Genomic DNA, 27,552 nt, shown 5'->3' with positions numbered 1-27,552 from the left:
ACAAAAAACTATAAATGCATCAAAATCAATTTTTGACAAGACTGATTAAAAAACAAAACAAAACAAAAAAAGCCCTGTCAAAAATTATATGGAAAATAAATTTTGTGTTCTTTGAAAAACCATGACATGGAATCAAACTGGCATTTAAAGGGTTAAAATCTTGAAAGTAATTGAATATTTGATAGTTTTTATCAGGGCTGAAGTTGATTGAAAGATTTAACCCAAAAAAGTTGATAAAAATATATATATCCGTAATATTTTTATAGCGTTACTTAGAAGTGGACATGTCTGCAATCAAGTGGCCATAAAGGGGTTTTTACAATTTAAATCTGACACTACACAAAAACTAAAAATGCATCAAAATCAATTTTGTTCTTAATCTTTGACATAACCAAAGTTGTGATAAAAACCAATGCCCCAGCCAAAAATTATATGAAAAATGACTACATTTTTGTGTTTTTTTTTCTCATTAAAAAACATCAGTGACAGTAAAATCAAACGTTGTGTTTAAACATTTGGTAGTTTTGAGCAGGGCTGAAGTTGTCTGAAAGGTTTATGCATAAAAAAAGTAGAAAAAAATAATCAGTAATAAGTTTTTATCACATTTTTTTGGGGAAATGGACATTTTCAGCCCGAAGGGTCTGAAAGGGTGGTAAATTTAAGTGGGCCCAGAGGGTTAAATGATTAAAATTTTATTAAAATAAGACTTTTCCTCAGTGAAAAAGGGAATTGATGGTCTTCCAGTGGAATTTTATATTTTCTGAGACTTTATTCAATGTATGAGGTGATTACAACCATGAAACAAGATAATGTTAAAGATGTTTTGGATGCTCCATCTGACCTGCTTATTGAATGACATATAAATGTATGATAAGAAATGTAATAAACATTCCTACAATGTTTCAAAGTAACTGGGAATCTATCCAGTGAATTCTATAAGCTCCAGATCTGAAAATGTTGAGTATTGTTTCCTTTTGTGAACATGATGAAACACATTTTTCTTTTCTTAAATTATAATTAAATTATTTTGTTTTCAATAGCACTAGCCAATACTAACACTAACAAACTAAGTTTCTGGTTTCCGAACCCTCTTTCCCTCTTTTTTGTATTTCATTTAATTTAATGCTCAACTCTTCTTACAAACAACAACTAATCAGCTTCTTTGGATGCAACGAAACATTTGATAAAACCTCAAGTCAAATTAATTATTCTTTTCCAATGCCTGTCCCTTTTTTATTTATTTTAAGTGCAATTTTAAGTTTTTAATTATTTCAATTATTTAATTTGTATTTTTATTTTCATTCCTTATTTCTCACATTTCTATATATGTTTTGTTATCAGCTCTCCTACATTGCTACATTGTGTCTTTCGTTATCCGACATAAATACTCTCTTCTCTCTTTGCTAAATAAAGTTCTATGTAAAAAAAAAAAAAAAAAAAAAAGAAGAGGCGCAGAGTAAAGTCAAGTTAGGGTTAGAATCAAACCGGATGTGCGTTTTTATTAGGTGTCATTCACCTAAAATAAAAATAAAAACTATTTTAAAACCACAAATTACATTTTAAAGATGTCTACACTCCACTGTAGTATATTTTAATTTTATCAGCAATGTGGCAGACCATTTAAAAAAATGTTTTCACCGAATTGGCGCTCTGGTGTTGTCTTATTTTGAAAGGTATGACGGATGTCGTCTTCTTCATGTGCTCGCTAACTTGACTCTGTTTACGGGGCGCCCACCAGTGTGTAGTGCTGCAGATTAGCTACTATGATGTAAACTTTCTCTCTGAATCTATGATACTCAGACATCAGTTATTCTGGCTAAAAAGGTAAGATTTGCTTATAATGGCAGAGATAATGCGCTGCATTTAATCGCTCCTTACACAGTGAGCATTTACTTTAGCCATTAGCATCTTAGCTACAACCGGTAATGTGACGTCATTGGCTGAGAGTAGCAGCGTTACATTGTTGCCTCTCAATGTTTTTATTTTCATGTATAATTTACATGATGCAGCAGCAGCTTTTTATACACCACCACCAACAAGGGTTGTTATTTGTGCATCAACATAACGTAAAAAAATACTTTCACAATAGTCACTTTTGAAATTGTTCCAGCTAATAGACGGACCCCACATTTCATTTTGTGAGCATACTGAACACCAAGATCCTTGTAGTCTAAGTACTGTGTAATAGAGCTGGGCGATATGGACCAAAAGTCATGTCCCGATATATTTAGGCTGAATATCGATATACGATATATATTCTGATATTTTTATTGCAAAGTGAGAGCAAATGTTCAGTCATAGTCAAAGCCACATATGACATGTCACAAGTAGTTTTATTGAAACCGTTTATTTAAGTCAGCGGTTCCCAAACTTTTTCAGCCGTGCACCCCCTTCTATGTCCCAACTGGGTTGACGCACCCCCACCTTAAAAAAAACAAAATGCAATAAGAGTTTTTATAGCCATATTAAAGGTGGAGGATGATGACAGGCTCAGGATCAGAGGCAGAAAGCAGATCAGTTGGGACAAATGTTATAATATTTTGAGCTGCATTGAACAAAAATTGCAGCAAATTTAAATGAGCGTGGAGTGAACACAACCCCGTCATCATAACACAGGCTGGAAAAATGATACAAGAACAAGAAGATAACTTCTTCTACGCTTCATTATAAGATCAAAAACAACCAAAAATAGATGCAAAAATGACCAAAGATGACACAAAATTATCAAAATAGACACAAATTGACCAAAAATACATGTAAAAATTACCAAACAACCAAAAAATAGATGCAAAAATGAACAGAAAATTACACAAAATTGAATAGCCTGTATTTATTAATTAATTTATGCACGTCTTTATTGTATGGGGGAAAAAAATTTTTATTGTGTCATTATCAGACCGCCATTACATTTTTCATCTCACGCACCCCCTAGCAGCAGCTCATGCACCCCCAGGGGTCCACGCACCACACTTTGGGCATCCCTGATTTAACCCATAAGAACCCAGTTATCCTTAAAGGAAAATTATGGGGTTATACCTCAAAACTAGTGGACCACATAGAACACATTTATGATGTTTAAAAAAAAAATTCTACCCCTAAATGTCAAAGATCTGTAATGTGACATATACGTTACGTTGGGCGTTTATGGTATTCATGTTTATGATATTTCTTATTTTTGAATTAATAAACTAGACACATTTTCTGCTTACCGAAACACAAATTTGCCTTTTTCTTTGCATCTCCACAACATTTATAAAAACTGTGACATTAATAGTGCTGTTGAACAACAAATTATTTTTTAGATTTGTTTTTAAGTAACAAAATAATAATAATTCAATAATATATTAAAAAAACAACAACAAATAAATAAAGCCTAAGAAGATGTAAAAGTTGGTGCTCTTCCTTGTCAGTTGTGAGCGGTCGCCTTGAGCATGGCGGACCGTGAGGAGCGACGCTTCGCCGAGGTGTCCCGAGAGTCTGTCAAACTCATGGCCGAGAGCGCAGGCGTGGAGCTCGGGGACGATGTGGCCGCTCTGCTGTCTGAGGACGTCTGTTACCGGCTCAGGGAGGCAACACAGGTCAGTATGCCTAGTAGGGGCATGGACGGATCGGTATTCTGAGCAGGGGTGCAGATGGGATTTTTGAACTGGGGCGATTCAATTTCAACTCAATTAGTTATTTTTTCACACCATGCCTTAACCTCCTGAGACCCTGCGTCCTCATATGTGGACATTTCATTTTAGGTTTTCTGGATCTTATATTTCATTCTGCTTAACTATAACTATGCACTCTAGAATAAGAACAATACATCAATCAGTGTAAAACTCAGATGGCAGCATCGTGGTAAAGTCAATTAACAGCTTCTACCCAGACAAAAGTGGACCAGGTACCAAAGCTGATCAGATTTTATGGCTAAAACTTGTGTATTTGTGCTTAATAATGTTTGTAGTTTGATGTTCTGTGCAAATTTGACTATTTTTAGCATTAGCAACAAGCTACGACTCTGCTAATCAGGAAGTACTCATTTGAAAACGAATAGACTTTTACTATCATTCTTCAAATGAGAGGGTGTAAATGTAAGGAAATAAAAAGTTTTATTCACTGGTGAATTAATTGTGTTATACAGTAAAATGAACCCATTTTTTTTTTTTCAAAAACTACTTCCTGTTCAAAGACAATGCTTAGTTTTTGTATTTATCAGGTCCTACAAATCCAAAATATCTAGGAGAAACAACAATACATACCAAACAAAAGCCTGGGTCTCAGGAGGTTAACCAAAAAAATGTTTTATTTAAACATTTTTAACGAACTGTAGTGTAAACAACAACCAACATATTAACATAAATAAAAATACGTTTTTACATGAAATTCCCAGTGCAACCAAACAAATTTACTGACTTGAAGCTGACTCAATGAAGGCCCCAAAAACATCTCTCCTCCTTTATTACCCTGAACATACTGCTGGGTGATTTCTTATCTGTCCAGTCTGTCAAGCCTTTAGGACCAGTTTTTGCCCTAAAAGCCTAAATTTGGTGCCTCTTGCAGATTCTAATACCACTATTCCATCTTAGTCATTGCATATTTTTAATGAATTATTGTAAAGGAGAATAAGGATTCTTCTATGTTTTATTTAAGGCGTCATATTTTGACAGTTTGTGGTGGATTCTGCCAACACATCCGTGTGCTCTTATTTTGAAAGCTACATGTGTTTGCTTTTAATTTTGAAGGCTGGTCTTCTTACCTTAACGTCTTATGGTGTGTTCAATTTACACTGAAAGTTGGAACTTGGAGCTTTGGACAATGTTGAATATTCTGACATTTGTGTAGACCTTGAACGCACCATTAGCGTACCACATAAACGCCGGACTCTCTATGTGCGCTGCAATGTAAATTATTCTAACTATCAGAACATTAATCCTCTGTTTTAGCGGCGTTGTTTGTCGCCTTATGTAGGGAAAGTGGGGGGGGGGGCATACCTATATACTGCCCTACAAAGTCTAACTGCAGTAACTACGCAAAAGGTAAAACTGAGAAAAACTGGTTTAAAGTTTTTTAACGAGTTTTAACTGGCCAGCCAAATGGGTTATTGGTAGGTAAGTGATATACTTATTTCTACATGTATTAATGATGTAATTTTTATGCTAAAAAATCATGCATGATAATTTATTTGACCTTTGACCCCAAAAACGTAGTTACCGCACTTTTTTTTTAAAGGCATATAAACCTATATAAGGTTCTAATAGTGACGCACAAACAGAGTGCAATAACTGTTGTTGTCATTTTTCAGCTTTTATATTTTGTTTTCAGTGAATAAACATTTTCAATTTGATTTTGTTATAAGTGTATTTAAAAGTGTTTAACTCTATTCAAATATGTGCATATTTTAGACTTAATATTATAAAGACATTTTAGTCTTAATATCATTTTATCTCACTTTTTTTTACTTCATCACTATCTAGATAATAATTTCCCTTTCAAATAAACTTATATTTGATTACAAATTGAGCAAAAAAGACACAAAATGACCAGAAAAGACACGAAATGACCAAAAAAAGACACAAAATGACCAAAGAAAAGACACAAATTGACCAAAAAAGACACAAAATGTCAAAAAAAGACACAAATTCACCACAAAATGATCAAAAAAGACACAAAATGACCTAAAAGGACACAAAATGGCCAAAAAAAAGACACAAAATGACAAAAAAAAGACACAAAATGACCAAAGAAAATAAGTGTTATAAGTGTATTTAAAAGTGTTTAACTCTATTCAAATATGTGCATATTTTAGACTTAATATTATAAAGACATTTTAGTCTTAATATCATTTTATCTCACTTTTTTTTACTTCATCACTATCTAGATAATAATTTCCCTTTCAAATAAACTTATAATTTCTATAATTTCTATGTTTAAATTAGTTTTGAGTTGGATTTTGTGGTTTTTATATAATTATTTCTCTGAAATAACGCAAAATTGAAATCTAAAACTTTGTCACAAGATGAACAGAAATCAAGGAGTTCAATTTGAGTTATCGGTTATCAAAATACCAAATAAATATTCATCAGCTTGCCTGACCTGTAAATCTTAATTTCCTAAAAATAATATGGAAAACTTCATGGGTAAGTTAGTCTTAAATATGCCACTTAATACTTTATGAAGCTCTATCCAGAGTATAACTGTTTCATCCACTGTTTGTATGATGTAACACATTTGGGCAAACCTTTCAAACCATTCTAGCTAACATCTACTCTGCACTATTGATAGTATGTTGTTTTACCCTCACAGAGCAGCTCTCAGTTTATGAGACACGCCAAGCGGAGGAAGCTGACGGTGGAGGACTTCAACCGAGCTCTTCGCTGGAGCAACGTGGAGGTGAGAATGTTGAAATGCTCATATCAGTGGAGTCTATCACTATATCAGTGATAGATAGATAGATAGATAGATAGATAGATAGATAGATAGATACATACACTACCGGTCAAAAGTTTTAGAACACCCCAATTTTTCCAGTTTTTTATTGAAATTCAAGCAGTTCAAGTCAAATGAACAGCTTGAAAGGGTACAAAGGTAAGTGGTGAACTGCCAGAGGTAAATAAAAAAGGTAAGGTTAACCAAAACTGAAAAATAATGTACATTTCAGAATTATACAAGTAGGCCTTTTTCAGGGAACAAGAAATGGGTTAACAACTTAACTCTATGGAGTCTTGGGCTATTTTGTCCATTTTTTAAATTCTTTTCATGTCTTTGTAAGTCATTTTGTGTCTTTTTTTGGTCATTTTGTGTCTTTTTTTAGTCATTTTGTATCTTTTGGTGTCTTTTTTGTCATTTTGTGTCTTTTTTGTCACAACCTAGGCATACTTCAAGCAATAAAATATAAAAATAAAATAAAAAATAAAGTGTCTAAAGAAGGAGTAGAATAGAATTCCAGTGCAGAATAAATATGAATATACAGTATAAAAATAAAAATGTTGGTGGTATGAAACAATAAGGTGCAATGAACAGTGTGCATAAAAAACACATAAAGTGCATAGACAGTATGTAATGAACCAGGTTATTATTTGTTATTGTACAGTGTGATCCCTTCCTTCAGCTTCTTTATCTCCGTATGTTCATCAGGCCATATGTGGCTACGGGGCCCAGGATGCTCTTCCCTTCCGTTCAGCTAAAGAAGGAGAGCTTTTCTTCATCGAGGATCGGGACATTAACCTGGTGGAGCTGGCTCTGGCCACCAACATCCCCAAAGGCTGCGCTGAGACCATGGTGCGAGGTAAGGCCCACTGTGATGTCATCAAGTGTTGACCAAGGTTATTATAGTTAACGACAACTAACGGAATAACGAAAACTAGAATTGAAAAAACATCATCAACATCAACATCACAATCATTTCTCCATAGAGGAGGTGTGGTTTACGATCCTCCGGAGCCGTTTATTGGACGCTTAGAATGTCTATCAAAAGCGTCTGTAGGTAGCTCTTAGCCAATCAGATCAGTTATACCAGATAACGTATGTAGAGCGACAGAAATTGATGTTTACATAGCCGGACTAGCCCATCTCTACTTTGAGAAAAAAATGCTCAATTCTGCTTCTGCAACGTTTTTCTGCAGCATTTTCTGACTCTGGCTGCTCACAGTCTACCATTTATCTACCGTTATTCAGCCACACATCCACTGCAAGGTTATTATAGTTAACGAAAACTAACGAAATAACGAAAACTAGAATTGAAAAAACATTTTCGTTAACTGAAATAAAAATAAAAACGAGAGTTTTTTAAAAAAAAAACGATAACTAACTGAAACTGTATTGCGTGGTTACAAAACTAACTAAAATTATAGTTAACTAATCCTTAGTTTTCGTTTTTGTCGTTTTTTGGTGGACTCTGCTAACACATCCATGTGCTCTTATTTTGAAAGATGTGTTTGGTCTTCTTACCGTAAAGCTTTATGGTGTATTCAATTTAGACTGAAAGTCGGAACTTAGAGCTCAGGACAATGTCGAAAATTCCGACATTTGTGTAGACCTTGAACGCACCATTAGTCATACCACACAAACACCGGACTCTCTATGTAACTAACTGAAACTGTATTGTGTGGTTACAAAACTAACTAAAACGCACTAAAATTATAGTGAAAATTTCCATAGTTTTCGTTTTTGTCAACTTTTTTCATTCATAATTCAGTGTTTCGATTTGAACATGCAACACATGGTGAATATGTTTACTGAGACTGGGATGTCTACACTCCAACCAAAATTCAAAACAGTTAATAAACTTATTGGGGCTGAGATGGATAAACTGTTGTATCTTTATTTCAATGATATGGTTATTCATTTAATAGTTAATTGATGAGTAATTCATATGTAATACATTTAGTTTAAAAGGTTAAAAAGGGATAAAACATTTACATTCATTCATTTCATTTCTGTTTACGAAAGTTAAATTACTGTGTACTTATACAGACCACAAGGTGGCAGTAGCGTTCTATTCTAGAGTCAAAGGTCAAGAAGAAGTTTGGTTTAGGAGAAGAAGTCAGTAAAAACAAAACAAAAGAAGTTTTCAGTAGTGTTATGCCGTTCATTCATCATTGTTTTTCTCTGTAATACTGCACGATGGTTCAGTAAAGGTTTGAACGAAGAAAAAGAGTCTCCGGACGTTTTTATAGAACCTACAGTTAAGTTCCCACATAAACCAAAGGAAATAAAGGCAAAATGTATTATGACCACTTTGAATCTCGCACCCAACACATAGCCCATTACAAAAAAACTAAAACTAACACTAAAACGAATAAAAACTAAACTAAAACTAAGCATTTTCAAAAACTAAAAACTAAACTAAAACTAGAAAACTCACTCTAAAAACGAACTAAAACTAACTGAATTTGAAAAGAAAAATTCACAACAAAAACTATTATAACCTTGGTGTTGACAGATAATTGATACTCAAAGTTCATTTATCAGGAAGAGTGTTTTACTTGTGATTTCTCCTGTTTTCTTGTCCTGTCAGTAAATGTGTCTTACCTGGATGGGAAAGGCAACCTGGAGCCTCAGGGGACAGGTAAGACCCAGCTGCATTACCATTAACGTGATCCACACACGTTAATCACACAGTTCAGTTTAAAGGAGATTAATGTGAGGAAGTAAAACTAGGGATTGCCCACGAGTCCGAGTCATTTGATTTTGAGTATCTGCCGTTACCGAGTCCCGATCCGATACTTCTATAATGCATAAAAAAAATGAAGAAGAGCGAAGAAACAGATCCAGGATGTGCCTTTTTTATTTTATCATTTAACACACCTTCTTTGAGCACTTCTTTGAGGTACAGTACAGGCCAAAAGTTTGGACACACCTTCTCATTCAATGCGTTTCCTTTATTTTCATGACTATTGACATTGTAGATTCATCAAAACTATTAATGAACACATGTGGAATTATGTACTTAACAAAAAAGTGTGAAATAACTGAAAACATGTCTTATATTCTAGTAAGCAAAGGGTGGCTACTTTGAGGAATCTAAAATACAAGACATGTTTTCAGTTATTTCACAATTTTTTTGTTAAGTACATAATTCCATGTGTTCATTCATAGTTTAGATGCCTTCAGTGAGAATCTACAATGTAAATAGTCATGAAAATAAAGAAAAACGCATTGAATGAGAAGGTGTGTCCAAACTTTTGGCCTGTACTGTAGCTTGAACAATCAAGTAATAATTACAAATAAAAATTTTCACCTTCCCAGTTTACATACCTCAGTTTGCAATCAGTGTTATTTTCGTTCACTTTAAAATACTTCCAGACTGCAGACATACTCGCGCGTCGGTTTAAACTGCTGCAGTGTGAAATGAATGGGCAGATTTTTTTTTTTGCAGCCAAACTTAGCACCCCCTACTGGAATTTTCGGTAAATTGCAGGCTTAAGGCACTTCCTGGTTGGCCTCCATGCTCAGACATGGAGGTTGGTGCCTGGTTGAACTCCTGATTGTATGCAAAGGATATAATGATGACCTTACCTTGTCACAGTCCCCACAGCGGTGCAGTCTCTGTCTGAGGACCTGTTGAAGTACTACCAGCAGATCACACGGGCCATCCTGGGAGAGGACCCCCACCTCATGAAGGTACCCTGCAGCTGAACACAGCCACACGTTCACTCTGCAAAAAAAAAGAAAAGTTGGGTGAACTCAAAATTTCAAGGCAACAAACTCCGATAAAATTTTAAATTGGACAATTAACCCTCTATGGTACGGTGTTGCCCTCAGGCAACATTCCCGTTTTTGGCCTGTCAAATTTCTACAATGCATCTTTTTGAATGATGCAATACTTTAAAAAAAGAGGGAAAAGTATAGGGAACCAATAGCAATGCTTTAATTTGTCACATGGCCTCCAGGAGGCCATATTGAAACCCTATTTTGCAGACTTTTCCAAAGGAAACAGCTTTGCCATTTTGCGCCAAAATGACTCAAAACTTAATTTTCTGGCCCTTTTCCATCTGGAAAAAATATTCCTACTAATAGGTGAATAAACCTTCCTTTCTGATAGTTTTATACACTTAGACTGTTCAAGACATTCATTTCAATGGGTCGTTGGTTCAATGATTCCTACAGGCAACATTCAGACAAGAAACCGTTTAAAAAAGTTCCTTTTATAATGTTTTAATTTAAAAATGTTTATGTATTGTAACTGTTGAAGCTACTGAGTCTTTTACACATGTTTATTAAATAAATTATGCTAAAATTACTTTTAAAAATGTTCTTTTTCTCTTGTGCACCGTTATGGTACAATGTTGTCTACAGGCAACAAACCCAAAAAACTTTTTAAAAGAAAATAATTATAAAAAAAATATTCAAATTATGTTTATTTAGTCTATTTTAAGACAAAAAAACACTCCAAACCTTTTTTTCTTAACTCCATCATAATGCGTACCATAGAGGGTTAAACTAAATATTTTAAGTTTTGTTTTTGAGTTTGCTCAACTCTGAATTTCTCTGGCACGATTGTAACGTCGCTATGAATGTCAGCTAATGTTGCGACCACAATTTTGAGTTAGCATTGATACGCTAATGGCTACTCTTGTAGCTGTAACAAGCAGCACTGCTAGCATCAGTTAGCCGCTAGCTTCAGTTAGCCGCTAGCATCAGTTAGCCGCTAGCATCAGTTAGCCGTTAGCATCAGTTGGCCGCTAGCATCAGTTAGCCGCTAGCTTCAGTTAGCCGCTAGCATCAGTTGGCCGCTAGCATCAGTTAGCCGCTAGCATCAGTTAGCCGCTAGCTTTCGCTAATGACAGAATTTCACAACAAAGAAATAAGCAACCTGGTCTCACAGGAATCCGTGAAATAGCCACGGATTTCGCTTAACTCAAAATCCGTGGAATAGCCACGGAATCGCTCAAATTTCCGTGAAACTGACACGGATTTTACTACAATGCAAGTTAATGACAGTCATATTTTTCTGGCGAGATCTTCACCACAAAGTGATTATGTACATTAACTGAGTGAATATTTAGAAAATAAAACATATATTTCTCGCTAGAAATGTGATCAAAATCCATTTTTATGCAGAAACTAAGTCAAAATATAAATTTTTTCACTAAAAATGAGAGAACTGTCCGCCATGTTTTTTGTTCTGACCGCCGGAACCTTGAAAGTCACGTGACTTGGAACAAACCAATAGGAAAACTTATTAACTGTCTTAAACTTGCATTGTAGCGAAATCCGTGTCAGTTTCACGGAAATTTGAGTGATTCCGTGGCTATTCCACGGATTTTGAGTTAAGCGAAATCCGTGGCTATTTCACGGATTTCTGTGAGACCAGGTTCGAAATAAGAGTTATCAGAACTATTGTCCCTTGTTGTGAACCCCAACTTAAAGATATAAGTAACAACAACTCACCAACTTGTTTTTGAGCAGACAACTGGCTTCCTTTGTTGTGCTAACTTACATTATTGCCCTAATATTGCCCTGTTTCAGGTGGCTCTGCTGGACCTGCAGTCCAACTCCAAGATCGCTGCCCTCCTGCCGTACTTTGTTTACGTCATCAGTGGGGTAAGTTTGTCCCACGAAGATTTTTTAAAATTTCCCTTTTTTTTTTTTTGGGGCCCACCACCACCCTCCACTTTTGGAGGACAACTTTATTTTTATTTACAGAACAAGAAAAGGTCAAACAACTTAAACAGAAAATAAGGTAAATAATAAAAAAATAAAAATAAAGAGTCGATATTTACAACACCAGTTGTTGTTAACGTTGATTTCTGGTCGTTAATAGGTAGGAGGAGGGTTATTGTGTGGCCATACATATACACTATTGGTCAAAAGTTTTAGAACACACCAACTTTTCCAGAATTTAATTGAAAATGATGCAGTTTAATGTCTCAGTGTACTCTGAAATTAATGCACATTTGCAACATTCAAAATTCTTTATTGAGCATGATAGTGTTTTGAAAGTAAAAAAAAGATTCAAAATCACATTTTATGTTGGACTAAAGGACTAAAAAAAGACACAAAATGACCAAAAAAAGACACAAAATGACCAAAAAAAGACACAAAATGACTAAAAAAAGAAACAAAATGACCAAAAAAAGACACAAAATGACCAAAAAAAGACACAAAATGACTTACAAAGACATGAAAAGAATTCAAAAATGGACAAAATAGCCCAAGACTCCATAGAGTTAAGTTGTTAACCCATTTCTTGTTCCCTGAAAAAGGCCTACTTGTATAATTCTGAAATGTACATTATTTTTCAGTTTTGGTTAAGCTTACCTTTTTTTATTTACCTCTGGCAGTTCACCACTTACCTTTGTACCCTTTCAAGCTGTTCATTTGACTTGAACTGCTTGAATTTCAATAAAAAACTGGAAAAATTGGCGTGTTCTAAAACTTTTGACTGGTAGTGTATGTGTGGATAATTTCAGGGGGAAAAAGAGGTGTGTTGCAAAGTTTTGTGGAGTTGGGATCAGGCATTTTTATAGAGGTGAATTATTGAATAAATGTAGACCAAGTTCTGTTGAATCGGGGTATATTGTGATTAATTGATGCTGACATTTTTTCCATTCACGATGAAAATTGAAATTTCACTTTTTAAATCCAAGCAAACAACAAGTTGTTGATTGTGGCCCCGTTTACACGAGGACGCTCGCGGGTAAAAACGACAAAATATTTTATCGGAAGTGCCTTTCGTTTAGACGGTGACGGCGTTTTGGGGGCTTAAAAACGCAAAAATCTGAAACCACCTTCCAAAGTGGAAAAGTTAAATCCTCTCCTCCGTAGCGTGTCGTCTACACTGACAAGACACAAAACTCTGATCTGATCTGCTCACGTCACGTATGTGTTTACGTCACATACATGCTCCAGTACAGGAAAATAAACAAACGTGGGATTATTTCCATGCGTCGGACCTTCAAGCTGCTCTGGCAGCTCTAATAAACTTACAGGAGTCTTTCCACCAAATGTACAGGATATGTACAGATAGTATTAGTGAACAGAGAAGGATCTGGAATTACCTCCATCACATTCTGGATGCACCGATTGGTGGGAGGAGCCAGACGGCTGTGAACGAGACCTGGGAGATCTAGTGATGGTGGAGAACTTTGTGGAAGGAGTAGCTGATGAAAATGTGTGGCGTGAAAACTTCTGCATGCCCAAAGATGCTCTTATGGCTTTAAGTGATGCCGCCTGGCTGCATACAATCCAATTCCACACACTTTTGCGTCACCGTATGCAGCAGATTTCCTCCCGAAAACGCTCGTCTAAACGAGGAATAAAAAGTGAAGACGCGACGCCACTTTTGCGTCTTCTGTTCAGACCGTCATCATGTAAACGGGGCCTGAGTGTCTGTTTGTTTGTGTTCAGGTAAAGTCAGTGAGCCATGACCTGGAGCAGCTCAACAGGCTCCTGCACATGGTGAAGAGCCTGGTCCAGAACCCCTACCTGTACCTGGGCTCGTACGTGCGCAGCCTGGTCTCCAGCGTCATGTACTGCATCCTGGAGCCGCTGGCCGCCTCCATCAACCCGCTCAACGACCACTGGACCCTCAGGGACTACGCAGCGCTGCTCCTCAGCCACATCTTCTGGTGAGGATCTCCACACAGTTCGTGCATGTGGTTTAAATTACCATATTATTAATATCGAATCGAATCTAATCGAATTATGGTCCAAAATTATGTGAAATTGCACATTTTTAATTCATTTTTTAATTGGATTTTTTTTATTATTATTATTTTTCCGGGTTTTTAATGATGGTCCAAAATGATGTGAAATTGCAAATTTTTAATTCATTTTGTTTTCATTTTTTAATTGGATTTTTTTACAAATTATTTTTCTGGGTTTTTAATGATCGTTCAAAATGATGTGAAATTTTTAATTAATTTTGTTTTTAATTTTTTTTTTTTTTTTTTATCAAAATCTGTTTATTGAAGGATTTTCAGTTTAACAAAAGTGCAATGCTGAATGGTAATTACAAAGACATGGGGTAGACATGAGTACAACAATTAGCACGTTTTTAATTTTTTAATTGGATTTTTTTTTTTTTTTTTTGATTTTCCGGGTTTTTCCTGTTGTTTGTTTATCAACTGCTCTTTTTTCAAATATAAGTATATGGATATGGTAATAATAATGGTCCAAAATGATGTGAAATTGCACATTTTTAATTAATTTTGTTTTAATTTTTTTTTTTTTTCATATATATCTTTATTGGGTTGTCAGGACATAATATATATTCAATCAGAAAAGGTACAATTCACCCATTTCCCCCCCTTTTAGAACAACCCCCCGCCCCCCGAACCAGAGAGTTACATTCACATAAAATAAGCAAAAAACAATAAATAGTAATGATAATGAGAAAATACAACTCTCTCCCCCTCAAAGAAAAACAGGAGGGGTGAACAGTAGCCAAATAAACAATAATAAAAAACTAAAAATAAAAATATACATATATACATACATACATACATTTGTTTTAATTTTTTAATTGGATTTTTTTTTTTTTTTAATTTTCCGGGTTTTTCCTGTTGCTTGTTTATCATCTGCTCTTTTTTCAAATATAAGTATATGGATATGGTAATAATTATGGTCTAAAATGATTTGAAATTGCAAATTTTTAATTCATTTTGTTTTAATTTTTTAATTGGATTTTTTTTAAAATTATTTTTCCAGGTTTTTCCTGTTGTTTGTTTATCATCTGCTCTTTTTTCAAATATTCGTATATGGATATGGTAATAATAATGGTCCAAAATGATGTGAAATTGCAAATTTTTAATTTAATTACTTTTTTTAAAATTGAAATTGTTTTAAATTATTTTCCAGGGTTTTTTCTGTTGCTTGTTTATCTTCTGCTCTTTTTTCAAATATTCGTATATGGATATAGTAATAATAATGGTCCAAAATGATGTGAAATTTCACATTTTTAGTTGAAAAACATAACATTTTCTTGCGGGAGGATCCCCAAACATCCCACCAAATTATTTATTAGTCGAGTTGTTTCGGTGTAAGTATGCTGATATGTTCGTATTTTTTACTTTGGGGTGAACTGGTGCCTCAGTCCTTCTGATGAATGTCTATTTATTCCATTCTTGTAATTCTTGTGTTCCCTCTCTAGGACTCACGGGGATCTGGTGAGTGGTCTCTACCATCAGATTCTGCTGTCTCTTCAGAAGGTTCTGTCTGACCCAGTGAGACCACTCTGCTCCCACTACGGGGCTGTGGTGGGCCTTCATGCTCTGGGATGGAAGGTGAGTTGTCCCATCATCACATGAAGTCATAAATGAGCAGCAGCATTCATGTTACCCTGGCTAACGCCAGACTAATCTCAAATGAGATCTAGTCTGGAAACCAGCCGTTCATTTCTCCGTAGAGGAGGTGTGGTTTACGATCCTCCAGAGCCGTTTATTGGGCGCTTAGAATGTCTATCAAAGCGTCTGTAGGTAGCTCTTAGCCAATCAGATCAGTTATACCAGATGACGTTCACTACCGGTCAAAAGTTTTAGAACACCCCAATTTTTCCATTTTTTAATTGAAATTCAAGCAGTTCAAGTCAAATGAACAGCTTGAAAGGGTACAAAGGTAAGTGGTGAACTGCCAGAGGTAAATAAAAAAAGGTAAGCTTAACCAAAACTGAAAAATAATGTACATTTCAGAATTATACAAGTAGGCCTTTTTCAGGGAACAAGAAATGGGTTAACAACTTAACTCTATGGAGTCTTGGGCTATTTTGTCCATTTTTGAATTCTTTTCATGTCGTTGTAAGTCATTTTGTGTCTTTTTTTGGTCATTTTGTGTCTTTTTTTGGTCATTTTGTGTCTTTTGGTGTCTTTTTTTGTCATTTTGTGTCTTTTTTTGGTCATTTTGTGTCTTTTTTTTAGTCCTTTAGTCCAACATAAAATGTTATTTTGAATCTTTTTTTTACTTTCAAAACACTATCATGCTCAATAAAGAATTTTAAATGTTGCAAATGTGCATTCATTTCAGAGTACACTGAGACATTAAACTGCATCATTTTCAATTAAATTCTGGAAAAGTTGATGTGTTCTAAAACTTTTGACCAGTAGTGTATGTAGAGCGACAGAAATTGATGTTTACATAGCCGGACTAGCCCATCTCTACTTTGAGAAAAAAATGCTCAATTCTGCTTCTGCGATGTTTTTCTGCAGCATGTTCTGACTCTGGCTGCTCACAGTTTACCGGCAGTCTGCCTTATCCCCCCTCATGTCATTCAGCCACACACATCCACTGATTTTATGGGCAATTGACGAGCTGCTGGGGGTCTCTCGGCGGCTCCGCTGTCCCCCGGCTCGTAGCCAGATCACCGTGGTTACAGCAGCGAGCGGTAGCGGGGCTAGTTGGTAGATTAGGCTTTAGGCCAAATCCTGTCGGAAGCAAGACTAAAACATCCTTTTTGGTGGTGAAACACGAGTTTAAAGTCAAACGTTGTTGTTCTTTTAAAATCAACTTTCGCTCTAAACCAGGGGTGTCAAACTCTGGCCCGCTGGCCAAATTTGCCCCGCAGTGTAATTTTATTTGGCCTGCGAGGCAATACCAAATTATTATATTATTATTGTAAATTAATGACATTGATGTGTTTTTTATTTGAAATTTGATTTTGCATGTCTGCACTATTTAGTTATATATTGTATGTTTATAAGCGTTGCTGGTTCCATATTTAATGTTAAAGCAAAACATGTTTGGTATATATTAAAAGGTTTATTTGTTCAATGTTGGCCCACGATTTTATTCAAGTTTTAAATTTTGGCCCATTGTGTATTTGAGTTTGACACCCCTGCTCCAAACTATTTAAAACGCCGTCTACAGCTAAAGAGAGCTTTTTTTTCATTTGGAACGTGCTTTTAATATGCTGTTGAGGTTTTTACAGATATGTTCCTGTTCCAACACTTGACTAAAGCTTTGAATTATTTAAACTTGAGATGCTATGTTTTATTCTCAAACATCCTAGATGTCTATTGCATCATTTCTGCAAAAGTCAGTGTAAAATATTTAGTATCTCTGGAAACCTTGAATCTACTCTAGAGACTGGCTCCATTTCATTGCTCTAAATAATTTGTTTTCACTACAGGCTTCTTAACTTTTCCTCGTTTCTCGACGAAATGCTCTCAGAAAATGAGATTGGGAATAATCTCTGCACTAACCTGTGTGTTTTCATTGTCAGGCTGTAGAGAGAGTGCTCTTCCCACACCTCTCTGCCTACTGGGCCAACCTGCAGGCTGTGTTGGACGACTACTCTGTTTCCAACGCGCAGGTCAAAGCAGATGGACATAAGGTGTATGGAGCCATCCTGGTCAGTACTGCAGCACTTGCTGATATTTTTTAAATTCTTTTCCAGGGTTTTTCCTGTTGTTTTTTTATCATCTGCTCTTTTTTCAAATATTAGTATATGGATATGGTAATAATAATGGTCCAAAATGATGTGAAATTGCAAATTTTTAATTTAATAACTTTTTTTTAAATTGCAATTTTTTTTTTTTTTAATTGAAATTTTTAAAAATTATTTTCCAGGCTTTTTTCTGTTGTTTGTTTGTCAACTGCTCTTTTTTCAAATATTCGTAGATGGATATGGTAATAATAATGGTCCAAAATGATGTGAAATTGCAATTTTTTTAATTTTCTTTTTTTTTAAATTTATATATTTTAAATTCTTTTTCAGGTTTTTTCAATGGTCCAAAATGATGTGAAATTGCAAATTTTTAATCAATTTTGTTTACATTTTTTAATTGGATTTTTAAAAAAAATCTTTTTCTGGTTTTTTCCTGTTTCCTGTTCTCTTTTTTTCAAATATTAGTATATGGATATGGTAATAATAATGGTCCAAAATGATGTGAAATTGCAAATTTTTAATTTAATAACTTTTTTTTAAATTGAAATTTTTAAAAATTCTTTTCCAGGCTTTTTTCTGTTGTTTGTTTGTCAACTGCTCTTTTTTCAAATATTCGTAGATGGATATGGTAATAATAATGATCCAAAATGATGTGAAATTGCAAATTTTTAATCAATTTTGTTTACATTTTCTAATTGGATTTAAAAAAAAAATCTTTTCCAGGGTTTTTTCTGTTGTTTTTTTATCATCTGCTCTTTTTTCAAATATTCGTAGATGGATATGGTAATAATAATGGTCCAAAATGATGTGAAATTGCAATTTTTTTTAATTTTTTTTTTTTTAAATTGATATTTTTTAAATTCTTTTTCAGGTTTTTTCAATGGTCCAAAATGATTAAAAATTAAATTTTTAATCAATTTTGTTTACATTTTTAATTTGATTTTTTTTTAAATTCTTTTTCTGGGTTTTTCCTGTTGTTTTTTTATCAACTTCTCTTTTTTTCAAATATTCATATATGAATATGGTAATAATAATGGTCCAAAATGATGTGAAATTGCACATTTTTGTTTTTTTTTTATTTAAATTTTTAAAAATTATTTTCCAGGGTTTTTTCTGTTGTTTTTTTATCATCTGCTCTTTTTTCAAATATTCGTCGATGGATATGGTAATAATAATGGTCCAAAATGATGTGAAATTGCAATTTTTTTTTAATTTATTTTTTTTAAATTGATATTTTTTAAATTCTTTTTCAGGTTTTTTCAATGGTCCAAAATGATGTGAAATTGCAAATTTTTAATCAATTTTGTTTACATTTTTTAATTGGATATTTTAAAAATTCTTTTTCTGGGTTTTTCCTGTTGTTTTTTTATCAACTTCTCTTTTTTTCAAATATTCATATATGAATATGGTAATAATAATGGTCCAAAATGATGTGAAATTGCACATTTTTGATTTAATTTCTTTTTTTTTATTTAATTTTTTTAAAATTATTTTCCAGGGTTTTTTCTGTTGTTTTTTTATCATCTGCTCTTTTTTCAAATATTAGTATATGGATATGGTAATAATAATGGTCCAAAATGATGTGAAATTGCTAAATTTTATTTGAAAAACATAACATTTTCTTGCAGGAGGATCCCCAAACACCCCACCAAATACATACATCAAATGTGACTGATTTACATTTTTGTTAAGTTGTGGTTATGGTGACACATTGTCATTTGTGTTGATTCTATGTTAATATAAAAATGTTTAATCAGTGCAGCTTTCATTTCATCCCAGAATATGTAACCCCCCCCCCCCCCCCAAATTGTGGAATAACTTAAATGTGGAAGTACAGAAAAGCCAAAATATAAGACAGTTTAAAAACAAATACAAAGACATCATCTTTACAAAGTACAGAAATATAGAAAAGCCTCTGTAACCTGGACATATGTAGACTGTAATTTTGTAATATACATGGTAATTGTATTTATGTTTATAATATTTATATTTATATAGTAATTTACAATATACACGTATAGGTATTCACAATGTAATATACATTGTTTATAGTATATATATATATATATATATATATATATAATTGTTTATAATATTTGTATATGACTATATTGATTATTCATATATATATATATATATATATATATATATATATATATATATAGATATAGATATAGATATAGAGACCTGTTAAGGGGTAGGACTAGATAGGTTTTTTTACTTCTTCCTACTCCCTTTCGAGCATGCAGAAAGTGTCTGTCTTCTCAATTTTTTTTTTTGCTTTTTTGTTTTGTTTTTTATTTATTCATCTATTAATATTTAAACTTTTTTTTTGAAGACAATCAATCAATCAATCAATCCACTTTCCAGGCTGTAATGGGTTAATTCCATACACATTATGAGTAATTCCTGGTGTGTCCTGCAGGTGGCAGTGGAGCGTCTGCTGAAGATGAAGGCTCTGTCTCTGTCTCAGCCAGCAGAGGGAGGCTCTGCTGCTCCGCCAGGCTCTGTGGTGGGTGCTATGGGCTACAGGGTGAGCTCCCCGGGCCTCAGCCCCCCTCCAGAGCCTCTGTCAGAGGCCGCCCTGGGGATCGCCAGCCACCTCCAGGCAGGCGGGGCCGGCTGTCCCTGGGAGGAGTGGACCCCGGTCCCTCTCCCCGCTATGTACTGTGAGCTCTACTCCTTCTTCGGAGACAGCCTGGCTGTCAGGTTCAGTACGGGTCCCGGGTTCGGCAGCTACCCCCCCTGTACCCCGGCCCAGCTCGGAGACGCCAGGAAGGAGCCACCCGGCCCCGCCTCCAACCCCGACACCACCCGCAAGATGCCTCAGCTGACCGCCAACCTCAACATCAGCCCCAGGCAGGACGGGAGTCCTCGCACCGACCCGCCCCCGCCCAGCCTGGCAGCTACCGGGTCAGGAAGGTAGCAAACTAATCCAGCCTTTATAGGAAACTCAACTGTGGGGTTTTGGTTTGCAGAAATTAGGCCTGGGCCGATTATCAATAAATCAATTAATCGCACGATAAATTAAATGAACTCAATAATTATGTCCGAATCTAGTCCAAGACCAGGTCCATTACATTACATTACATGTCATTTAGCAGACGCTTTTGTCCAAAGCGACTTACAATAAGTGCATTCAACCTGATGGTACTAGACATAGACCATAGGAATCGAGTAAGTACATAACTTTAAGAGCTAACTGTCATTGCTAAGGAGTGCTATATGTTAAAGAAGAGAAGAAGAGAAAAGAAGAAGAATTTTTTTTTTTTTTTTTTTTTTTTTTTTAAATATATATATATCTGTTAGGTGACCATGACTTAACACACTTCCGTTCTGCTGCCCGTAGGGGAGCTCTGGTGGCACGCACAGAGTCCGACAGCCAAGGGGCAGGGGAGGACTTGCGCACTTTCCGAGGAGTGAGAGGACAGAGTGAGTCAAGAGAGGAGGAGAGGGTGGCAAGGAGAGTGTCGGTTGCAGAGTTGGGCTGCAGAAGTGAGAATGAGTCCGATGAGGGGAGGGATGAGAGAACAGTTGAGGCCAGAGCAGGAGGAGAGAGAGAGCGAATGTTGCGGCGGACCAGTGCAGTATCTGTCGGTGAGGACAGACCGTCCGATCGGGAGAGTGGGAGGGAGAACTTGATGAAGTAGTGGTCAGAGACATGAAGTGGGGTTACAGAGAGATTGGTAGTCGAGCAATTCCTGGTGAAAATGAGATCGAGGAGGTTGCCAGCTTTGTGAGTAGGGGGTGATGAAGTGAGCAAGAGAGCGAAGGAGGAGAGTAGAAGTAGTAGGTCTGCTGACTTCTCGGGCTGGATGTTGAAGTCCCCGAGAAGGACAAGTGGTGGACCATCTTCAGGGAAGTTTGACAGTAGGACGTCAAGCTCCTCCAGAAATTCTCCAAGGGGACCAGGTGGGCGGTAGAGAACAACAATGGTTATTGGTGAGGGAGAGGTTATGGAGACAGCGTGGAATTCAAAGAACCGTGGAGAGAACTGTGGGAGTGGATGGAGGGAGAACTTCCAGTCACGGTTGATAAGAAGACCTGTTCCTCCACCCCTACCAGTGTGTCTAGGAGTGTGAGAGAAGGAGAAGGCAGTAGAAAGAGCTGCAGGAGTGGAGGAGTTGGTTGGTGTTAACCATGTCTCAGTGAGGGCAAGGAAGTCCAGTGATTGCTGAGCAGCAAAGCCAGAGATGAACTCAGACTTGCGACATGCAGACTGACAGTTCCAGAGTCCACCCTTGATGAGGCACTGAGTGTGCTTGGAGCGAGCGGGGTGCACAAGGTTGTGATAAGTGCGACAGGTTGTGCGAGGTCTGAAGAATCTTCTAGTTGAAACTCGAACTGGGATTGAGTACGTTGTCATGGTCAGGGCAGGAGGTACAAAGATGGTGCAAGGGGCCAAGCCACCAGCACCTGCTGGTTTGAAAATTTTTCTCACAATCTTAAAGCAAAATTACATTACCAGAGACTAGGAGCTAGGTTAAGTCCACACAAGAGAAATGCACTAAAGATTCCAGCTAAATTTCACAGTTTTTAAAAGGGCTGGCCACTCCCAGATACTTGAAAACAAAAGCCACTTAATAGCCAATCAACAGATAAGGTAGCTAGACAGTAGGGCTCTGAAAACTGACCTTAACTTTTAAACTTAAACCAAGCAAATAAAGCAGAAAGCCCAGCAAGTAGAGAAACAAACTTAGGCAGAAACACTAAGCAACACTAAGCAACCTTTAAGCAAAACAATTAACAATCTTAAAGCAAAATTACATTACCAGAGACTAGGAGCTAGGTTAAGTCCACACAAGAGAAATGCACTAAAGATTCCAGCTAAATTTCACAGTTTTTAAAAGGGCTGGCCACTCCCAGATACTTGAAAACAAAAGCCACTTAATAGCCAATCAACAGATAAGGTAGCTAGACAGTAGGGCTCTGAAAACTGACCTTAACTTTTAAACTTAAACCAAGCAAATAAAGCAGAAAGCCCAGCAAGTAGAGAAACAAACTTAGGCAGAAACACTAAGCAACACTAAGCAACCTTTAAGCAAAACAATTAACAATCTTAAAGCAAAATTACATTACCAGAGACTAGGAGCTAGGTTAAGTCCACACAAGAGAAATGCACTAAAGATTCCAGCTAAATTTCACAGTTTTTAAAAGGGCTGGCCACTCCCAGATACTTGAAAACAAAAGCCACTTAATAGCCAATCAACAGATAAGGTAGCTAGACAGTAGGGCTCTGAAAACTGACCTTAACTTTTAAACTTAAACCAAGCAAATAAAGCAGAAAGCCCAGCAAGTAGAGAAACAAACTTAGGCAGAAACACTAAGCAACACTAAGCAACCTTTAAGCAAAACAATTAACAATCTTAAAGCAAAATTACATTACCAGAGACTAGGAGCTAGGTTAAGTCCACACAAGAGAAATGCACTAAAGATTCCAGCTAAATTTCACAGTTTTTAAAAGGGCTGGCCACTCCCAGATACTTGAAAACAAAAGCCACTTAATAGCCAATCAACAGATAAGGTAGCTAGACAGTAGGGCTCTGAAAACTGACCTTAACTTTTAAACTTAAACCAAGCAAATAAAGCAGAAAGCCCAGCAAGTAGAGAAACAAACTTAGGCAGAAACACTAAGCAACACTAAGCAACCTTTAAGCAAAACAATTAACAATCTTAAAGCAAAATTACATTACCAGAGACTAGGAGCTAGGTTAAGTCCACACAAGAGAAATGCACTAAAGATTCCAGCTAAATTTCACAGTTTTTAAAAGGGCTGGCCACTCCCAGATACTTGAAAACAAAAGCCACTTAATAGCCAATCAACAGATAAGGTAGCTAGACAGTAGGGCTCTGAAAACTGACCTTAACTTTTAAACTTAAACCAAGCAAATAAAGCAGAAAGCCCAGCAAGTAGAGAAACAAACTTAGGCAGAAACACTAAGCAACACTAAGCAACCTTTAAGCAAAACAATTAACAATCTTAAAGCAAAATTACATTACCAGAGACTAGGAGCTAGGTTAAGTCCACACAAGAGAAATGCAGGTCCATTTCTTTCTATTACTTTTACCTTGTAGAACACAGGAGTTGCTGGTCGAGACTACTTCCTTGATTAGTTAGCTTATTTGTTTTTTTATGTTTTTTATGTTACTTCTAAACTAACGCTTCATACACACTCCAAAAAGTCGCAGATTTACGAGAAAAAAGTGGGAAAAAAAGCTACATTTTTTCTCCCAGATTCACCACTTTAAATCTCATAAATCTACAAAAAATGTTCTTGTAGATTTGCCACTTTAATCTCGTAAACTTTTTTCTCAAAATATTATTTTCGTATGTGTTTTTTTTACACATTCTGGCTGTATGTAATATCCTCCAATATTCTCTAGGGATGAAATTTGGAATTTGCAAGTATTTCAATGAGTGTCCTATTAAGGGTTAAAGGGTTCCCACAGATTTGCCGGCCTCGTCTGTTGCCTCCAAGCAGGCTGGATGACAAGAGGGTTCACTCTGTGCTCGAAATGTTTGTTTTATTTATTTAGGATATTTAAACGTTCTTAAAATTACAATTACAATGGTAAAAAACACTGAGAAATAAAAGTGTATTGTATTTGAAAGGGTGTGCATTATTATGATATATTATCATGTTGACAATAATGTCGTTTATCTGCAATAATTTGTGGGACAATATATCGTCCAGCAAAATTTGTTATCGTCCCAGGCCTAGCAGAAATCAGTGGTGGGAAGTAACTAAGTACATTTACTCAAGTACTGTACTTAAGTCCAATCTTGAGGTACTTGTACTTTACTTGAGTATTTCCATTTTATGCAACTTTATACTTCTACTCCACTACATTTAGAGGCAAATATTGTACTTTTTACTCCACTACATTTAGCTGACAGCTTTAGTTACTTTTCAGATTCAACATGAAAAAATACCATATATTTAATATGATTACACATTTATAAAACATGACAGTGTATTAAGTAGTTAACATTAGTCCTATCTGGACAACAGTAAAATGCTACTTATATAAATGCATCAATACAAATAATCTTATAATATATTTAGAACATATAAAACAATCTGAGTGGGTTCATTCTGCATAATGAGTACTTTTACTTTTGATACTTTAAGTACATTTTGATGCTGATACTTCTGTACTTTTACTTCAGTAAGTTTTGAATGCAGGACTTTTACTTGTAGTGGAGTAATTTCACAGTGTTTTATTAGTACTTTTACTTAAGTAAGGGATCCTAATACTTCTTCCACCGCTGACAGAAATGGAGCGATGCCTCCACCTAAACACACCCTCTATCCAATCCGGGGCTCTATTAACCCATTAAGGTCTAAAACGCCTAGAAAACATGCCTGGAAAACCTCTGGGGGATTTTGAAAGAACCCCCTAAAACCTGAAGTTTTTCTGGAAATTCAACAGAAGATTTTTGATGAAATTCAAAAAGTGTTTGAGAGCTTATACCCGTGGCTTTCATGAGAAGTTGAGTTTATTTGTCCAAACCTTCAATAAAGTTTTTTTTTTAAATCAACAAACTCAGCAAATGTTACATTTGACTGAATAAAAAATCCTATGCATAATACTAATACATGCCCATTAGCAAGATGCAAACATGATATGACCACTGGAAGAAATAGACATAGTTCTCATTAGCCTACTGTAATAAAAAAAATAAAAATAATAATAAAAATAATAATAATAATACATTTCATATATTGCACTTTTCAGGGTACTCAATGACACATAAAGTAATATAAGACATAAACAGTCATGATTTCTTATATCATCACAATCTATCTAAAAACTATATATATATATATATATATATATATATATATGTGTGTGTGTGTGTGTATATATATATGTGTATATATATATATACACACACACACATATATATAAATATATATATGTGTGTATGTATATATATATGTGTATATATATGTATATGTATATATGTATATATATATGTATATATATATATATATATATATATATATATATATATATATATATATACATATACACACATTGCAACTACCAGATCTAAAGTGAGAACAATGCCTTATTCCTTGTTCATTAATGGTTATTAAGGACCTTATTATAAAGCGTTGCCGTTCATTGTCCAATAAACACATTATGCATCACGTGAGTTGTCTGACTGAACTGAACGTTGCTGACTTTTTGTTTCCGTCAGGTCCCTGGCTCGCTCCTCCTCCTCCTCCTCTTCCTCCTCTGTGCAGCGCTCCAGGTCTTCCTCCTCACGTTGTGGCCAGCGTTCAGCCGGTCTGTCCCGTGACGTTTTCCCCAAAGCTCGCTTCACCTCCCCTCAGACGGGACTCCCGGTGTTCACCTTCCTCATCGGCGGACGGCAGATGGGCCGCCGTTGCCAAGGCCGCCGGCCCTTTCAGACCACGTTCGCCCCGACGCCACCGCTGCCCGCCATCCCCCCACGTGCCTACGCCCACAAACTGCCCGTCATCGGCAGGGTCGGCAAACCTGTACGCCGCTGGGCCTGCTCCCATTACTCCCTCCACCTGCCGCTCTAGAGGACCGGAGCTCCAGACAGCACCTCTACAAAGACATGAACTGTTGTGATCAACATGGTCTCACAGAAATCCGTGGAATAGCCACGGATTTCGCTTAACTCAAAATCCGTGGAATAGCCACGGAATCGCTCAAATATCTGTGAAACTGACACGGATTTCGCTACAATGCAAGTTAATGACAGTCATATCCCGTGGCTATTGGTTTGTTCCAAGTCACGTGACTTTCAAGGTCCCGGCGGTCAGAACAAAAAACATGGCGGACAGTTCTCTCATTTTAGTGAAAAATCAATATTTTGACTTAGTTTCCGCATAAAAATGGATTTTGATCACATTTCTAGCGAGAAATATATGTTTTATTTTCTAAATCTTCACTCAGTGAATGTACATAATCACTTTGTATGTTGGAATAGCCACGGGATATGACTGTCATTAACTTTCATTGTAGCGAAATCCGTGTCAGTTTCACGGAAATTTGAGCGATTCTGTGGCTATTCCACGGATTTTGAGTTAAGCGAAATCCGTGGCTATTTCACGGATTTCTGTGAGACCAGGTTGGTTGTGATGGTGTTTTTTTAAGGCTGAAGATCAAAAGGGTTCAGTTTCATTATTAAGATGGAAAACTTCAGTTTTGACATATTTGGGTTTTGGGCTGTGATGTTTAAAAAAAAACCAAATAAATTAATTAAAAGTGTGTTTCCCCACCTTGACATCACTTAAGCAGACTCTTTTTGTTTGTATTGGTTAATGAATAAGTCAACTCAGCATTTAAGCACCATACTGATAAGATTACAATGAGATGAGTTATGGAAGCAAATAAAAGATGGAAAGGTTTCATCAGGCTGTTGTGGGATTGACTGGACTGAAAATAGAGGACCTAAGGAGTCCATTTCTACCATCATGTAGGGGAAGGGTGCTCAAAGTTGGGGTTATTGACCTCTGACCTCAAGATACCTAATTGAAAATGGGTTGTATGAGTACCCAATAGTGATGGGACCAAGGTTATAATAGTTTTGGATTTTTCATTAGTTTTAGTTTTATTTTCGTTATCAATTTTTGTTTTCGAATTCAGTTAGTTTTAATTCGTTTTTTCAGAGTGAGTTTGCTAGTTTTGATTAGTTTTATTTTTTGGAAAATGCTTAGTTTTAGTTTAGTTTTTATTAGTTTTAGTGTTAGTTGTAGTTT

General features: G+C 35.7%; 1 protein-coding gene across 1 annotated transcript; it reads left to right on the top strand.

The window, feature by feature from the left end:
- The first annotated feature begins 1,693 nt into the window (after positions 1-1,693).
- taf6l (TAF6-like RNA polymerase II, p300/CBP-associated factor (PCAF)-associated factor) lies at positions 1,694-27,079 on the top strand. The gene is made up of 12 exons (XM_059354205.1): positions 1,694-1,824; positions 3,411-3,578; positions 6,289-6,375; positions 7,120-7,270; positions 9,002-9,052; positions 10,013-10,107; positions 11,956-12,030; positions 13,837-14,057; positions 15,581-15,713; positions 17,645-17,773; positions 20,235-20,731; positions 26,019-27,079. The coding sequence occupies exons 2-12, from the start codon at positions 3,432-3,434 to the stop codon at positions 26,368-26,370; spliced, it is 1,938 nt and encodes a 645-aa protein (XP_059210188.1). The 5' UTR covers positions 1,694-1,824; positions 3,411-3,431; the 3' UTR covers positions 26,371-27,079.
- Positions 27,080-27,552: the final 473 nt, after the last annotated feature.

Source organism: Centropristis striata, chromosome 17 (assembly GCF_030273125.1).
Source record: "Centropristis striata isolate RG_2023a ecotype Rhode Island chromosome 17, C.striata_1.0, whole genome shotgun sequence".
NCBI classification, from domain to species: domain Eukaryota; kingdom Metazoa; phylum Chordata; class Actinopteri; order Perciformes; family Serranidae; genus Centropristis; species Centropristis striata.
Note: the sequence above shows the minus strand (reverse complement) of the source record. Positions and strands in the feature narration are given on the sequence as shown.